The following is an 18483-nucleotide window of genomic DNA, read 5'->3' on the forward strand; positions in this document are numbered from 1 at the left end:
AGTATATTATTTATCTTTGCAACGCATTCTTTCCTCTATTTATTTAGTTTTATTGACATTTCTTGATTCTCTTTCTGGGCCTGAGTCTATTTATTCCTTTCATTCTTACTATTTTGAACCCGAGAGGGAGATTAGCAAAGAAGGGATAATTAGGGCTCAATAAAATAAACAATTAACAAGCAAATAAATGAGTTGTAATGATAGTTAAAAGTGTAAAAAGAAGGAAACAAAGTACAAATAGATCTACCTGTGCTTATGTGCCATACTTGAGTACATTTATTTTAGTTCATTCAACTTGTAATTGCGTGTCCTTATTAAAAGTTTGGATTTTCAAAAAAATGCATACCAGCTCAAATTTCTCTAAAATTAATAGACTTCAAGTGGGGTGACAAAGTTACAGTAAAAATGACAATAGAAGTCGTGGATTGTGGCAACTCGTAAAAGTATGGTCCACTAGACTAAGCGAATAAACAGTCTTTTAAACACGCTAATGAAACAAAAAGGTCAGTGTTGCGCGGGACCGAGCCCACAGCGACCCCTCCGCTGCAGCAGGCAGCAGTATACACCGCTGTGCATGTCAACTCGTGACGCGGCACACATGAAGCGGAAAAGGAAGGGAAGAAGAAGGGAGGCCAGCGTCAAGCGTCCTGTTCGGTAGTTAGCTTCTGCTCAGTTGAGTTCGAGTTTTTTCTCCACGGCTATGATTGACAGAGTCAGCAGAGGTTTACACGGGCATGTCCGTACACTCGCTCGTTTGTTATCGTAACAGAAAGAGCTGCAGCATGGCGAGTCGAGAAAGAGCCCAAAGTCCTCGCCACTCTCACAGAAGAACAAGAATGCCATGTATCGGATTATTGAGGATGTTATTTATTGCTTTTATTCACACGACGCGGGCCAATAATCAAGGTTTGTAACTTAGCTGGCTATGTCCGCATTAGCTAGCGCTAACTTCCGTAGACATTTCTACCAAGTGTAGGTTGGGTTTACCTCTGCGGGCCAACTTTATCACAGCTAGCCCGCTACCTCGCTAACGTTAATACCTCTCCGACACTGCTAAATTGCAATTGTTTCCCTTTGCCGTTGAGGAAATATCATTGACAGCTTGAGCGAGGTGTCATTCGACTTGATTCAAAACATAGCGTCAGTTTAGAATGAAAGTGCTACCTTTAGTTAGCTAACCTATATGTGGCCTTTAACGTTACGGTAAACGTTAGCTTCATTTGCAGCTTGTTATTATGTTGTCATTGCGTCCATATATGGCTGAGTTAGGCTCACATTCTACCCAGCAAACATGGCAAGCAGTACACGGCAGAGACCAAAAGAACAGCTTGTTAGCTTCAGGGCTAGTACTAATGTTAGCTCAGATAAGCTGCTGTATGATCTTAATGCACTGAAATTTAGAGGTAAGGCAGAATGGCAACATATTTGCCTCCCTGTCGCTGGTACAGCATCTAACATAACTTCCTTTTTTTGGACTCAATAAAGGAAATGTGTGTATCAGGTCAGGTGACTGTAAACGTGGCTGAGAGTTTTGATTTTGACCCTGGTTTGGTTCCAGCATGGCAATGACCGGTCCACGGGCCAAGTGACAGCCGCATGTTATTTATCCAGCGGTATGAAGAGTCCAGCTGTCAGATCTACTGATCGTGAGAGGTCACGGTGACAAGTTGACCAGTCGCGAGTGGACAGCAGCAGTCCACGTCTAAGACCAGCAGTGCCCACTCTGAAACGTGTCCGACGTATATATTGTTTACATTTGGTCCATAAACTTGCGACACAAGCATTTATTTTTAATTAATGCTCTTCCGTGGGGAAGGAGCATTGCAGATATCGAGAAGTCACTTTGTCGCTCTTCTACCAACGTCAACACTGCATGCTCAGCAGACTGCATCAGTGTTAACGAGATCGTTGCTAGTTGGGCTTCCCTTGTCAAACTCTCTGTACTTAACCATGGCAGGAGGAGAAAAATGCTAAAACTTCTTACTTCCTTCCAGTTTGGCAGTCACCAAGAAACCAACAGTTGCCATTACTGCTAACTAATATTTAGACAGACTGAGCACAAAGGAGTACACTGGTTTGAGGGTATTTTGAATTGTATCCTACTGTTGTTTTGATAGAGGTTTTCTAAACCATGTACTTCAAAGTGATTGCATTTCACTTTGTGCCGATTTGCATTCACTCCAGTTTTACTTCCACTAAAATGTCCTTTGTTTAGTCTTGCATGTTCAGCTGAAGTACAGTAGGAAGTGATGTTATTTGACTAAATACCAGTTCTGTCCAGAATCTCACCCATAGCTCTAATGTTAGCTGTGTGTGATGTGCTTGTTTAATGTCGGTAATGAAATCCAAAAAGGAACAGAGTTGAATCAAGGGTTTAAAGTGCCTGAATCTCTTGTTGGTATTGTAATCGAAGGCATGCGGTACAATCAACGGGACTTAATTAAATGCAAGAGTTTAGTTTGTCATTTCTTGCCAATTTAAGGACAGGTTTCCGTGATGAAAGTGTGCTGTGGACATGATCTGCAAGGCCTGATCTTGCAGCACAAGCTGCAGGATTTTGATGTTGCAAGGTGAAAAAAAAACTTCTCAGTAAAATGCTAAAAATGTTAATCGTTGAGTTGAATTTTAGGCTCTTCAAGTTTATAGATTGATACTTGGAGTGAGTCAGTGCGAGAAACATCCAGACCCGAAAATCCTGTTGATGGTGTGATTGAAGTATTTGCTGCTCTTTTAACAGGCCGCAAAAAATAAGGCCTCATACACAGAAATGTGCTGTGGGCAGACACCTTTAAATACATGTGTTCATAGTGGCAGTCAGAAGTTGAGTTGAGCAGCCTGAACTGTGTCTTGTCTTCCACAAAAGTACAAGAGATTAAAGTTCAATTTGGGAGTTATCTATACTGCTAATATAACTTTGTCATTCAATAATCACTGTTGATGTCTTTTGCTGTGGAGATTTGGAAGTTAACTTGCAGGAAGTTATTTTTGGATTTTGCTATAGTTTCACCTTCCAGTATTCAGTGTTAAATGTCCAAAAATTTGCTGAAATTGGAGACGGATTCTTCATTGATGGTGATAATACTCACAAGATCTTCCTGTCCTTATGTTTACAGCATTCATTCAGTCAGACACAATTCTAGAAGTTTTACATTTCGATGAGGGAAGACTTTTACAGGTAAGTCCTATATTACTTTGTTTATGTTGTCATAAAGCTTGTACTGTTAGTCACCACAAAAATATATACTTTTACAGAGCGGAAGAGTGTTGTTATAAGGTTGTTTACTTGATTTAAAAATGGCTTACCTGTGAATGTAATGATGTACTGTCTAGTTAAGTCACATTTAAATAATTATTCATGTTCCTGTCTCTCTGTCTTCTTTTTGCAGGCAGAGTCTGACATTGATTTTAGTTTATATCATCAACAGAGGTAAGTTTTTATTTTTCACCTCACAACTTATGCAATGAACGAAACAACTATTTGATTTGAGGCTTGTCGCATACTGCTTTTGGTTGGTGTTTCGGTCCAAGTCAGCGTTGGTTTATAATGATCTGGGAATGAGACTCAATACTAGACCCCGCTATCTTTCTCTAGAATCACCTCCACCCTCAAGCTCAGTAAAAACAGATATTATTCAACTGCAATATCTCCCCATTGTCCGGGACATGAAAAATTTCCAGGACAGAAGATACCAAACCTGTCCAACAGTCCAAAACATAGTAAAAAAATGTTTTTTTAAAGAAAGAGGACATCGCTGTGATTTGTGGAAGTGAGCCATGCTGGAATATAAACAGAAAATGAACAATGTTCACGTGCCGTTCGTATTCATGTATCCGGTTTTTTTTTTTATACCGCTTATCCACACAGGGTCTGGGGGTGGGGGGTGGGGGGGGGGCTGGCAGGCAGCGGGTTATAGGAAGCGTACATCCTGGACTGGTTGCCAGTCAATCTCAGGGCCACTGTTCATATTTTATTTAAAATATACCATAAGCTAAGCTAATTAAATAAATTACTGCGCTTACTGGTGTGTTCAAAACAACTGAACTTTAGCACAACATACTTTAGTGAGAAATTTCAAGCTCCACCCTAAGGAGAGAGACTGATAGCTGTGAGTCAAGTTCTTTCAAGTCAAGTTCTGCATCATAGCCTGGCTGGCTAGAAAGAGGTCACTTCTGAGCTGAGAAGGCCCTGTATACACAGACCCCCCTCAGCTCCCTGAAATGCATCCTGCTGGTGATATGAGTCATCAGGGAAACTGCTCAGTCTCTGTCACCTGTTAATGAACCAGACCACAGTCACTTGGAAGCGCTGAAGGCAAACCACACAGGCAGCTAATGTGACAGTTCCTGCCCACACTGATGAGGCTGTGAGGAGCAGACAGGCAGATGTATCAGTCGAAGATCATTATCACACTCTTATATCATGGCACAGTGAGAACTATAGTGATTGTCTGATAACTGTAAAATGAGTCCACTAAAGTGCTGGGATACTGCACAGATTTTACATTATTAAAAATGTGTGTTCAGTGTGTTATGGTCTAGGTGTGTCCAACGGTAGAAGTGCTTCAACTAGTAAAAACTGTTTATAAGGCAGGAAACTTGTAAAAGTCAGTCCGTTTTTATCACAGCCGTCACTTAACATCACTACTCTGTTCTTAGTTTACGTGTGTGTTCGGTCTGAGTGCAGCATACAGCCAGCCTTTATTATTTGTACAGTATGTTCTAACCCATAGAAGAGTTATCTTGTAAAGGGGAGCTTATTTTGTTGTTTGACTGTGTTGATTCAGGTTTTTTTTTAATATTTCCCCTTTCCCTCAGTGCATTTATGTATGTATGTATTTGTGTGACATGTTTGGAAAGGTTCTTGCTGTAATTACTATCTCCTCTCTTATTGTTTAGTGAAGTCCTCTTTTGTGAACAAAGTTGTCGGCATGCAACATCATGTCACTTCCACAGGAATTACGAAAATGCTTTTCAGAGTCACTTTTTTTAGTGCACCTGTCTTAAGGGTAGCCTGACACAGGACATATCTATATCTGAGGCCAAGAGGCGTGGCCCTCCCCACGAATCTCCCTCGCTACTCCAATTACACACTGACATTCAACACATTAGCTCTGAAGCACACAGAGAGAGGCTGCACAGAATTCACAGCCAGGATCCATTTGCATCCTTAATCCCACAAGAATTTTGTCAGTAGTTGTTATATTAATGAGAGAAGTGAGGACAGGCTGTAGATGACAGGTTATGTGAGAGGAACACTGCATTGTGGGGGCTCTGTGTGGATTACTGTGCCCCCAGGGGATGGAAATCCATCCTGTCTCCAGCCAGGCAGCTCCGCTATTGGAGCTCATTGCTACAGCCATTGTCTGCTCCACGTAGGCTTGGTTGTAAATAGGTGAAATTGATCTCTGGTAAATTGTCCTACCCCAGGGTGATGTTAGTGTGATTACCAGTGAGTGATGTGTTAGTGGGTGGTGTTTAAGTTGAGATAAGATACATTTTATTGATGCCACAGCAGGGAAATTCACTTGTTGTGGCAGCTCACAAGAACAGAATAGAGTGCAAAAAGTAAAAATTGTGCAAAACAGTTTCAAAAATATAAAGAGTTTATGCATTAAAAAAAAGTTTTAAAATAAACACTGTTTGGTACCACCACAGCAATTCTGGTGCAAAAGACGAGAGTAAAACATTCCAGCCACAGTGATTCACTGCATTTAATATCTTTGCAGCCATCTGTACATTCTTGGTAAAACTTAGTGTGAGACATTCAGGTGTTAGCTTTTTTTTCAGTTATCCAATGACTTACCAGCTCGGACAAGTACCACACCTGTATCAATGATTAACTCTTTCCATGAAATTTAAATAAAGGCTCTCGTCTGTGCTATGTAAGAGCTTCTCCTCTTTAAGATCGGCTTTGTCTATTGTTAAGGTGCACCTGTTGTTGAACAGGTTTGGTAAGTTATGTCTGTGTCTTACGACCAGACAGTGCAGCCAATGCTCACAGTGTTCCTGTTTTTGTGTGAGAGAGACGCCTCCCTTTTGAAGGCAACAAGAAAGAGATACGTCTTTTTTTCCTCATCCACTTTTCAGTCTATGGATTTTCATGGAGATTTCTCGTATGGAAAAAGCGCACTGCACATGGGAGTGGTCCCATGGCCATTTTAATGCAAAGCTTGGACACAGATTGTGGTGTCTGTATTCACAAGTTTAGCCTCTCATTTGTTTGAAATCCACACAAACATGGATACTATTTTTCCTGTCGTGCTGTTGCTGCTGTTACATCTTCCTGTCTCTCGCAGCACATCCCCTCACCGTGGGAACTGCCGACCCATAAGATTTGAACCTCCAATGTTGGACTTTCACGAACAGTGAGTTGAATTTGCTCTCACATAATTTATTTGCTTTCATGCAGACCTTTTTTTTAATTACAATTCACTTTGTTTGAGACATTTACTGTTTCTTTGTTTGATTTTTAAGTTGCTTTTTCCTTGACATGAGATATAAAATTTATTTACTGGAAATGGGTTTTATTCAAATACAATGAAACGCATCCTCCTATTGGATATTAAAAACTCTGTGGATAGTTTAAACACTGGTGCTCAGTCAGTAGCTCTATTTAATACACAAAGTGGCCTCAGCCTGTCAACTGTGAATGGATTGCTGAGCTAGCACTTAATGCACTTGGCAAAACCACATTCTTTAACTCCTGTGACAGCACCTATCTTCTCCTATGCCTGACTTAATAGATCACATTCCAATCTGGCAGGAGGTGCACGCCCATGTTGTATGACCCAGCTTCCGGTGTAGCCCACCTTGCCAGGGTGCAGTGTGCAAACGATTCAGTAGCTCTCAGAGAGAGCAGTGCACTCTGATACCACCACACACCAAAAGACCCAGCTGTCCTCCCTTGTCCTTATTCCTCTATAAACAGTCCACTTATCAGCTGTGAATGTTCTGAGGGCATGAAAACAAAACCATGAGAAAATTCTCACCATATCTCTAATACACTGGGGGCAAAGACAGGTTTGGATTAAAGGTCTTAATAAATCAGCCATCATCATAGACAGAGGCTCAACTTAAACATAAGATGTCAAGAAGATGCATGTGTGTACACTTGTCTTACTTGTGTTGCTGGGACCACGCATCCTTCTTTATCCATCAGAGCACCAGGTTTACTCATTTGACCTAGAAGTCATCCATCACAGTGAACATTTAGTGGCCTTTGTTCTTTAGCCAAATTTATTCCATCATTGAGCTATTTTGCATTTGCAAGCATGGAGAGTCATAAAATCTCATCCAAGTTTCAAGTCTCTGCAAGTTGATTTTCATACCATATTGAAATGAGAAAACCCGCAGTTTGCCTGTACGGTGGGGAAATCAAAACATTGATGGTATGCTGTCGACACTGATTGGCAAGTGCAGTATATACTATAAATGGGTTGTAACATGCACCACTTGTACGGTTCTTTATAATGAATCAACATTTTGGAGGTAACCTAGAGGAGTGTAAGCAGTGTCATTAAGCAGTGTGTTAAGTTGCTGCACAACAACAGTTGCTGGCATTTAATCCTTGTTCAGGTTTCATTACTCTTCGCTTGTCTATGCTGTCTTTGAAACATCTTTGACATTATTGATAAATTTTTACTTTACTTTCACTAAACTTGTTTACTCTCTTTAAATCTTAATCAATTTTCAAACTTTACTACGTACTTTGTTGTTTACTTGCTCCTAAAAAGGCTTCTTTTCTTCATTTACAGGCCCGTCGGAATGCCAAAAATGGAGAAAGTTTATTTACATAATCCTAGCTCAGAACAAATTAGTTTGATATCAATATCAGCAACAACAGCACATTTTCACGCATCCTTTTTCCAGAATAGGGTAAGTACAAGTCCCTTTAAAGTCAACCTGTGAGCACTGATTCATTTTTTTTCAGTTTTCAAACCAAATGTAATACTTTTTAAATAAGAACTTTGCTGATCATTCACGCTTACCTTGAGCTTTGGTCACATCAGCCATGTGACCAAAGCTCAGTGATCTCTGGTGCTGATCTCACCATGTTAAGTGATTACCATGCCCCATGAGCCATTTTTAAAGAATAATCAATGTGACAAGTTGCAATAGTTGAGACATTGATCAGTCAGTAAACATTGTGTGTCCTCCTGTCTCTCAGGTGGCAATCGCTTTCTTTGTTTGCTTTGAACTCGGTCAGGAAGCCTCTTCAGACACTAGTAGCAAGAATAGACAGGAAGGTGGGAAGTCCTGATGGCAGGTCACATGTGTCATGAGAATATGTGACCACGCAAGATATCTCTGGAGGGGACTGTAGTGTCTAACTGTTTGTTTTTTGTTTTTTTAAATAGAGAGACAGTGCATTGAAATACACAGTAAACAAGACCAGGAAAAGCATGCAGGAATTTAATCAAGTTTTGGTTTGCAGTCTTTAATCGTGACACTCACTCTTTATTGGCAAAATATTGAAATAGAATCTTAAACCCACAGGATGCAGAGTCCCGAGAGGATGTGTCCAAAATAACTGAAATGCTCTGTGAGAAAGATAAACTAACACTTTGTCTCAATGTGTATGGGAAAAGTCATTAAAGTTGACCTCTTGCAGCCCATCCAGGCATTTGTTTGTTCCATGTCCCGTTTGGACTCCTAATTTCCAGTTGTTGTTGCCAGGTATTGATGTATAATTTAGAATGTGAAGCTTGTTACACAATAATAAGCCCATGTTGTGAAAAGGTGGACTGTGAAGTGTAACAAACCAAATGAGAGTCCACCTTGACTCCTTGACTTGTTTGGGATGAAGAAATATTATATTAGTTTTTAACAGCTACTCGGACATTTTCTATTATGATCTCATACTGTTACGAACACACAATAAAAGACAAACAAACATGGTCTGACCTGTCACCATGAATATTATAACTGTGATGTGACCAGCTGCTCCCAGCTCTGTGCAGGAGAATGATGTAAGCAGCACAGCTACGTAACCAGTGTCCAGTGTTTGTCTGTAGTTCAAAGTTTGTCCAACTCTGATGGTTCTTAACACTGTACATTATAATGTGAAAGCAGTCACATATTGACCAGTGAACACAAGCAGCAGATGTCCACCTACACAACACAACACATTCCCATGTCAGAAGTTAAAAGGCTAAATAGATAGCCAGTCAGAGCACATCCTTGTTGCTGTACTCATGAGGTTAGCAGCATAAAGAATCTGTGTTTTTCTTATTTGTAGGCAGTAAAGTGATGCCTTTCATGTTTTCATACTGTACTGCACGTGAAAACTTGCTTTAAAGGAAAGACAGATTCTTTCGCTTCAGGAACAGTGGCTGCTCACTTAAACATTTTGTTTAAGCAATGCCAGAGCACTGTGTAATTTTAGCCTTCTTTATTTAGCCTATATAATCTATTGCCCTAAGACACTGATTTTCTAAATTAGGTTGTCTAGGTGAGGATGTTTTTTAGTTATTAGTTTTCAGATACTTTGCTGATTAGCTAACATAACATGCAGTTTTAGTTTAGGGCATAATGTGCATTTAAGTGGTGAATCTAGCAGCAGTTTTAACTTCTGGACATGACAGGTTGTTTAAGCAATGCCAGAGCACTGTGTAATTTTAGCCTTCTTTATTTAGCCTATATAATCTATTGCCCTAAGACACTGATTTTCTAAATTAGGTTGTCTAGGTGAGGATGTTTTTTTAGTTATTAGTTTTCAGATACTTTGCTGATTAGCTAACATGACATGCAGTTTTAGTTTAGGGCATAATGTGCATTTAAGTGGTGAATCTAGCAGCAGTTTTAACTTCTGGACATGACAGTCTGGTTCACAAAGGCTTTTTAATTGGGAAAGGAAGTCAGCGCAGTACAACCTGAGGCCTCTAGTCCTCTGTCATGGGATATGTTTGTATAAAGGCTTTCTACATTAAGACAAACCACATCTTCAGGGAGTTCTTTATTTTATGGATTTTGTTGCATTTGGCATCATTACTGTACTTCAGATAGAAGATTTTGGATGTATAGTTTTATGTGGTAATACGTAAAAGTAATTTGATTAGGTGAGCCTGTCTCAAGGTTCCAGGTATGAATCTCTATTTTTGGCAATTTTAAAAACAGTGTTTCCAGTTGTTTGCGGACTTATGGTTGGATATCCAGTTTGGGTGTGCTGGGATCCAAACTGCTCGAATTGTTCTTTCTCTAAGAGCCAGTTTATCATCATGTGGAGGGTTTTCATTAAAATTTTTAATGAAATGCATTTGAGATAACTTTATACATCTGATGAATGGCTTGTATCACTTGCTGTTTATTTATTTCGCCCTCTTATTTTACTGATGGTTTTCTGTGGTTTGGCTTGTCTGTAATTATACCCGGATTCTTCTATGCACCCTTGCCCATATATGGTTGGGCACTACATTTCCCAGATATTACTGCTGTGGTCACATGTTCCAATGGCACATGTTTTGCATTAGACCTTAACAATTGATTTTGTTAACCTTATTGTTTTGTAGGGGCGTGGAGCTTCTCTATTTTGTGTGTGCATTGCATCACGGGACACTTGCAAACTGATATTTTTTAAGTGTCTGGGAAATTTAAAATTACTAGTTGTTTCACTTTTATTGTGAAAGGTTCTTTAAAAGTTCTTTAAAACCTACGAATGAAACTCAGCAATTAATGAACTTTATGTTTATAAAGTTAACTTCAGTCTTCATTTTAAATGTGTTTTTTGGGGAAAATTTTTATGCATCAAGTTTTTACCAAACTACAACTCAAAACCAGCGTGTAACCAGTGACCACTAATACAAACTATGGCCTGATCAGAATTTATCAGGACACACTCGACTAGCCTTTCACAATGTGATGTATGGGTGAATGTGGTGTTTTCTTCTTCAGCAGAAACCCCGCACCCACCCAAGACTGCTGCACATTGTGTGAGAAAATGCTCAAATTAGGAACTTTGGGTTTAAAAGCATTAGAGTCAAATGGGAAGTCAGAAAAACAGAAAGCCACCAGCAAATGCCTTCTTATTTTGTTTCGTATTGTTCATACTTTTTTTGCCAGTATGGACATGAAATAGATCTTAAATTGTGTTCTTAAAAAGGTCTTCAAAGGTCTTAATTTGAACTTGTCGAAACGTGCAAAAACCCTGTTAGAATTTCATTGCGATTATCTTGCTAAAATCTCTCTGAACATTGTTCTTTGCCTGTCCTGGTGCCAAATTCCCAAAGCAAGGCCTTGATAAAAATGTTGATATCTAACTTGATTTGGCTCAGAGCAGTAACTTTAATGAGGGGGTAAAGCACAGAGCTCTTTGTAGTAAAGATGCAAAAAACAGCTGCTTTGTTGTCTCTCTCAGTGAATGTAAACAGGATTCTAAGTAGGACTAGAGTTAGTGCATTAACAGCACAAAAGAGGTTTATGTATTTTATAGTGTTGTATAGTTTAATAATGCTATAAGCTAACATGGAAAGCTGATTTCATCTTCTTCATGCAGAGAAAGAGGAAGTAGATTGTTGGCATATAAATGCAGGATATGTCCACCGCTGAAACCAAACTTACACCCACTGTATGTAGTTTGAAAATGTCATACCTTAAGTATCACTTCCTGCTTGAATTACTTGCTTTAATAAACAAATAATTCTCCAGTTCGAGTGTATGTCCCCTATTCTACTTTATCTGTGTGCTACTGCTCATCACGAAGCCTTTATCTGGTGAGCAGTGTATTTGTCCCATTGAAGCAGATGTTAAAGGTGTTTCCTAAATTCCTCTGTCCTTTTACTCCTGCCACTATCAGCGTTTATGATAACCTCTGAACGTTCTGCAGGAGCAAAGATGGTACAAGAGGATCTGTTCTGTTCTGTGCTGTTACAATAGTGTACAATCAACAAGATATTCTGTTTCTTAGCTGTTTGTGTAGATTGTATGTGTTACTTCTAAATTTTCTTAGGGGAATCAAAGGCAGAAACCACGGAACAGTCACTATTTGCAACCACAGTCACCACCAAAATGCTAAAGTTAGAGTGTAGCTGCAATGTCTTTGTAGAAGCAGACCTTTAAGTCCAGGAGTTGTGGGAGGGAGTGTTTCAGATCTTTCAGGTTATTAGCTGTTTAAGCGTCAGTACATGTAAACAACTGTGAGAAGCTGTATTCTGTCAAAGTGTTTGCTGTACTGTATTATCCTCATGTATGTTGTTTCTTTTCCATTTGTTCTTCCAACAGATAATTCCTCCAGGAGGGAACACGTCATTTGATGTCGTGTTTTTAGCTCGAGTAGTTGGGAATGTAGAAAACACTTTATTTATTAATACATCACATCATGGAGTGTTCACATACCAGGTAGTAACCAAAATAAAATTCATTTTTTATGAATTGAGTGATTATTTGCTAATTTGGCTCTTCCATCTCTGTCCTGAAGGTTTTTGGGGTTGGAATCCCAAATCCATATAGATTGCGGCCCTTCATCGGAGCGCGAGTCCCAGTGAACAGCAGCTTCTCACCTCTAATACATATCCACAACCCGTACAGTGAACCACTGCAGGTAATTACAGTAATCAGGATAGCGAATGGCTAAATTTGCATGTGTTTGACTTAGTTCTGCATGGACCAGCTGATGAATGTTGATGGATTAATACGACATGTATTGGGTGTGTTTGTTTTTCTGCGTATTAACCCAGGTTGTTGAGATGTACTCCAGTGGTGGGGATCTGCATCTAGAGCTTCCCACAGGTCAACAAGGAGGCACTGGAAAATTATGGGTTAGTTTCACGTCTCAGTGTTAACGTCAGCCATTTTGATTTGAAGATGGCCGATAATGGCGGTCAAGAGTTGAATCACTGTCACCCATGCTGCTCTTCTCCCTCCAGGAGATTCCCCCTTTTGAGACAAAAGGGGTGATGAGAGCCAGCTTCTCGTCGAGAGATGTAGACAACCACACGGCTTTCATCCGAATCAAGACCAATGCCCCCAATGAGGACCAGTTCATCATCCTCCCTGTGGAGGTGGAGGTCACATCAGGTGTGCTACCAATCCCAATTAAATGAATACATTTAATTTAATACTCGGTGTCCTTTTTACCTTGTCAGATAAATGTCTTTCCTCTTTTTGTGCAGCCCCTGGTATCTACTCCTCCACAGAGATGCTTGACTTTGGTACACTGCGGTCACAAGGTATGAAAAAATAACTATCTTGCAGTTTTGCGCTCTTTCCCTGAACTTCTTTTCTCACTCCTCCACTATTTTCCTTTCCCTTTACTTTACAGATCGGCCCAAACTGCTGAATCTACACCTTTTAAATTCAGGAACAAAAGATGTCCCAATTACAGTAGGTATCCTCAGTGGCCTTTTTAAATCCTTAAATGCTTATCTGAGCCTTATGTAACCCTGTCTTTTAATTATGCACAGAGTGTACGTACAACACCATCCAATGAGGCAGTCACAATAGATTTCAAAGCAGTCACACTGAAGGCTGGAGAGAGCAGATATACCAAAGTTGCAAGTATTAGTTTTGATGGTAAGTAATGTTTTTTTTCATGTGCTAGTATTTCACATTTACAGTCTATTGTAACATCCTGCACTGAATCCAGGATATGATGCAGACACAAGTTAACCAAAAATATAAGGGGAATGTATAAAAATACATTGTACTGCATTGTACTTCAGATGAAGCTAGATTTTGCATATGCTCATTTCTGTTGTTTTTTTTTATGTGTGCTATGGTGAAAAACTAATCACAATAGCTGTCAATATCTTTTACATTTTATGTGTGTCTTATAATACATATCGATAGTTGATTAGTAATGATTTGGACATTCTTGACTTTTTACATCATGTCCTCATTACTCTTTTTGGCTGGGTATCACACATCTTCCTCTCATGGTGTCTTGTATCCCTTTGCAGCATACTTATCCACTGTTTCAATCTTTTTTCAATGCAGCCTCAAAAGCAAGAAGACCTTACCAGTTCTCTGGTAAAATAACTGTTAAAGCAAAAGAAAAGAGTTACTCCAAGCTTGAAATCCCATACCAGGCAGAAGTTTTAGAAGGGTGAGTTGTCTTGTGGACGTACATGGAGAGTGAGTGGCTTGTTGTATGATACTGACGACAAATACTATAAGAGTTTTGGTTTCTCTGGTTTGTCGTCTCTTCTGGCAGCTATCTGGGCTTTGACCACACAGCTACACTGTTTCACATCCGGGACAGCCCTGTCGACCCAGTGGACAGACCCATCTTCCTCACAAATGCCTTCAGCTTCTCAATCCGCATACACAATGTGTCTCTGCCAGAGGAGGCCAAAACCATGTTTAACGTGAGTGTTAACAGAGGTCACTCACATTGTTAAGTGTGGTTTATGTGTATCAATGCGACATCATCTTTTCGCTTTCTTTTTTAGGTGCAGAACTTCAGTTCACCCATCATTATTCCCCCACATGAGTCACGTTACATCTTCTCCCTCCTCTTCCGGCCAGTCCGACCCTCCATCCATATAGACAGCAACATCCTGCTCATCACAAATGCATCAAAGTTTCACCTGCCTGTCAGGGCCTACACAGGCTTCTTGGAGGTACACGCTGGACATACAGTTTATTTAGGGACAAATAACACTTTTTAAGTCATATAGTTACAATTAAAGTAATTCTCTTGTTCATTACATTGTAAGTCTGTATTCTTCAAACAAGCTGGCTGGTTAACTGCATAACAGATCTTCTTCCTGATTTATTCATATGGTGATATTTTTGCACCAAACATAACCAAAGAACCCGAATAATACCTTTTAAAAAAATGCATATACTGTTAACATTTGCACAATACAAGTTGAAAACACAGCATCTTGTTAGCTTGTAGGACTTAAAGATACTCTGTGTAGACAAAAGCTGAGAAATAGCTGCATATTGTCTGTATAGTGTATTTCTCTATCTGACCGTTTTTTACTATTAATATTTATACTGAAATTAGTATGATGAACGAATTCACAATTTAATACATTTACATTTTTTATATAAATGTTGGTTAAAGGTAGCTGAATATGAAATAAAGTGACATTTTGAGATGATTTGGAGATTACATTAATTTCAGAACAAATTCATAATATTAACTGCTAACAGCTCATTAGCGGTCATGGCTATTCTAGACCGTAATTCATGAAAATAGACATGAAATATTGCGTTCCCTTCAAGTTACTCAACAGTACAAGGAGAAGAAAAGCCAGCACGTAGCTCACATGCAGTAACATGCACACACGACCAGCCCGGCCATCAAAACAAACAACAGAGATTGCAACACATACACAAGAAGTGAGACTCGATTCAGTTCAATTCAATTCAAATGTCTTTGCACAGCAAATAGTTGTTTGCGCTACATTAATGTTCACAATATCATATATAGAGCCGTTAGCCTAATCAAATCAAAGGTTGAGATGGCGGTAACTGCTAAAATATGCTAAGCTAGTACTTTTTTTTTCCTCTCTCTCTCTGTCATGATTGGATGTAACTGCTTCTTCGTTTCTAAATGTGTCACATCCTGAAGATGGGTATAAGATGAGGCTGGCTATAGCAGCTTCACCAGCTGCCTGTCACTTCAGCTGTCTAGCTGTCTGTTTCTGTGACAGAGTGCAGGAAGTGTGGTGGTGGCTTCTAGAGGCCACAGCCTAGCTAGTTATTGCAACAACCACGCAACCAGAGTGCTTTTACTGCAGTCTGCCATGTTTTTTAGTTCTATATATTCTGTTATATATTCAAATTTACAAAGCTGTTTCACAGAAACTATACATAATTATGGAATTTGATTCAGTATAGTAAAACAGATATCAAGAATTAAGATTTAGGTCTTAAATAAATTTTAAGCAAATGAGTAGTTACAGTTTTTCACCTTTGACTGTCTGTAATGTGGTGTTTGTTCTGTGTCGCCTGGTGTGCACAGCCACTGGTCCTGCCTCCCAGTCTGAAGGAGAACCTTATGGACTTTGGTGTTCGCAGTGCAACACACACCAGCAGCATCATATTTGTGGTGGTTAACAGTAATCCCATAGAGGTGAGTTCAGACAGTATACTACCCTTATTTACATAATACAAATGAAGCTGTAGCTGATTATGCAACAAGTGTCAGAGTTTCTAGGAGGAAATTTGGAAAAATTTGTGTGAAAAAAAACATTGACATTGGTGATTGTTCATTGCCCAATACATTGCAAGGTCCATTGTGTAAGGTTCTTGCACGTGGTCTATTGAATATGCTGACCTGTGCTTTCAAATATTTTCACTACAGCTGTTTAACAGTTGCAACACAAGCTTTTGTGCAACGCATTCATATCCGCAGTGGTAGCTGATAAATTGTTTGAGCAATTTTAAATACGGTCACACTTTGTTCGGTGTCCTTTGAGTCCCTGTCATACTGCTCTCTGTCCTCCAGCTGGAGATCAAGTCCTGGCTGGTCACAGGAGAAAGTCTGTCCATGGAACTGCTGAAGACAGAGAAAGGAAACACAACTGTGGCCCTGAGTCGCCTACGAGAGCTACAGAACACTTCAGCCTCCAATCACAGAACAGTAAGACATCCACAGTGTCATTCCCAAGTTGCTTTTGGCTTTATGCCCCAATCACATTAAATTTTGTTAAAAAAAAACAAGCAAGAACCCAAACTCCATCACTGAAGGTAATGGACAGTCATGTCACCAATCCAGCCCAGCAGGTAGTCCCACCTTCATGAAACTTCTCATGTTAGGTTTCTGTTAAGACTGTGTCACTTGAGCCTCATTTCAACATCTTTGTTCATTGTTGGTCATTTCTATAATAAAGTGAATTCAAAAAGCAGTTTTAAGTATACATATGGGACTCATGTCTTTCAAAAGCAAAAGAGGAAACGCTGAAGTTATGCTCAACCTTTGTAGATATATTCGACTTCTCTCAGCACTGACAAAAAATTGAAAGCTGTTGAACTGAACAGCGATCCTTTCATCTTTGCCTACTTAAAAAATGCAAGCACTCTTAATGAAGTCTTATCTCTCCTCATGGAGAGTTTTTCTAAATTATGTGTGTGAGAGCAAAAGGATTATGGCTTCTCACAGGAAAGGAGGATGCTCTGCTTTAAGGTCTCTGCACACCGAAGGTCATCCTGGCCTGACAGCTGACCTGCACTCTTAAGAGAGAGAATAAGAGCATGAATTTCCATTACAGACACACAATCGAGTTCTGTTTTTTTGCCCTGGAAAACTCATGAAATAGTGTCCAACAGCACTTATTTTGAAACTTCAAAATTGATGAGTCATTTTAATTGGCTTCTTTGTGAGACAGCTATCTTGCCAATGATGTGCTCATGCAAATATTTTCCTGAAGGAATTAATGTTACTATTAATAGCTCGTAGTTACTGTGATGCAGACTCAGCTGTCCTACTCAGTTTGTAATGGTTTTCTTTCAGTGTTTTAATTATTGTTTAAGATCTTATGTCATAGCTCAATTCAGTAATCAGTGCACTCACTTTATGTATTTAGATGAAGACTTTATGTCTCACCAGGTACAACTTTGTTCTTCCTAGCAAAATGAATTCTCTGTATCAGAAAGTTAAACACCAATCATTTAAAAATGTGATTTTAATATTTAGAATGCCATAAGAATTTCTGTTATTTTGACCAAGCAAAAGGCATTTTCTGTCATGTCAGTTTTGCTCTAGTATGTAAAAACAGAATCTCATGATGTCAAAACCACTTGAAGATCACAGATAGACCCTTTTTCTTAAATGCCCGAAATTGATGAAACTTTAGAATATACATTACAGCTAACTGCATCCTCATGTGAAAGTAATTTTGCATTAAAGAAAAAGAAGAAAAAGAAAGACTAACTCACGTATTTCTGTTTTGTTTTTTTTTTTTTAACCAAGGTGATATTAGCATCTGGCTATTATGCAGCCTTCAGAGTGACACTTGTGGCCAAGGCGCTGGAAGGCGTGTATGATGGAGCCATACACTTAACTACAGATTATGAGGTAAGTAGCCAGTCAGGTCAGCTGTTTATGTCAGCTGAACAACCAGCATCCAATCGATTTGTGACGTGATTTGTTTTTTTTTTCTTGTTTCCCTCAGATATTAACCATCCCAGTGAAAGCTGTAATCGCAGTGGGTACATTAAGCAGCTCTCCCAAACACATCATTTTACCACCTTCATTTCCAGTAAGTGTGCATTAATATTGACTCGCATGTAACATGTCACACCTGTCCTGTACAGGCAAGAGATGAGATCATCTGCACAGGCCTACTTCCCTGTTAAATGCCTGAGGTGTTAAAGCTCTTCACATTTCTGTGTGTGTGTTTCTTCAGGGGAAAGTTGTTCATCAAAGCTACAGCATACAGAGCTCTTTTACACAAAAAGTGAGGTTACAGCAGATTCGATCGCTGACAGAAGACATACGTTTCTATTACAAACGACTTCGCAACAACAAAGATGAGCTGGAGCCGAGACGTAAATCTAAGGTAACCCCATCATCTCAACGAGCATCATTCGTAA

At 39.4% G+C, this 18483-nt stretch overlaps 1 protein-coding gene across 1 annotated transcript in view; it reads left to right on the forward strand.

The window, feature by feature from the left end:
* Window positions 1–579: 579 nt before the first annotated feature.
* Window positions 580–18483, forward strand: part of tmem131 (transmembrane protein 131) — a 32150-nt gene continuing 14246 nt past the window's right edge. The window contains exons 1-20 of the mRNA XM_046391759.1: window positions 580–906; window positions 3114–3175; window positions 3387–3427; window positions 6297–6365; window positions 7755–7875; window positions 12217–12333; window positions 12413–12535; window positions 12672–12752; window positions 12861–13011; window positions 13107–13163; window positions 13256–13317; window positions 13398–13506; window positions 13930–14038; window positions 14147–14300; window positions 14385–14555; window positions 15911–16021; window positions 16397–16531; window positions 17861–17965; window positions 18063–18149; window positions 18297–18449. Of these exons, the coding sequence (XP_046247715.1) occupies window positions 735–906; window positions 3114–3175; window positions 3387–3427; window positions 6297–6365; window positions 7755–7875; window positions 12217–12333; window positions 12413–12535; window positions 12672–12752; window positions 12861–13011; window positions 13107–13163; window positions 13256–13317; window positions 13398–13506; window positions 13930–14038; window positions 14147–14300; window positions 14385–14555; window positions 15911–16021; window positions 16397–16531; window positions 17861–17965; window positions 18063–18149; window positions 18297–18449 (2190 nt within the window). The 5' untranslated portion in view covers window positions 580–734. The remainder of the gene's footprint in view (window positions 907–3113; window positions 3176–3386; window positions 3428–6296; window positions 6366–7754; window positions 7876–12216; window positions 12334–12412; window positions 12536–12671; window positions 12753–12860; window positions 13012–13106; window positions 13164–13255; window positions 13318–13397; window positions 13507–13929; window positions 14039–14146; window positions 14301–14384; window positions 14556–15910; window positions 16022–16396; window positions 16532–17860; window positions 17966–18062; window positions 18150–18296; window positions 18450–18483) is intronic.

The sequence above is a fragment of the Scatophagus argus genome, chromosome 6 (assembly GCF_020382885.2).
Source record: "Scatophagus argus isolate fScaArg1 chromosome 6, fScaArg1.pri, whole genome shotgun sequence".
Classification (NCBI taxonomy): Eukaryota; Metazoa; Chordata; class Actinopteri; family Scatophagidae; genus Scatophagus; species Scatophagus argus.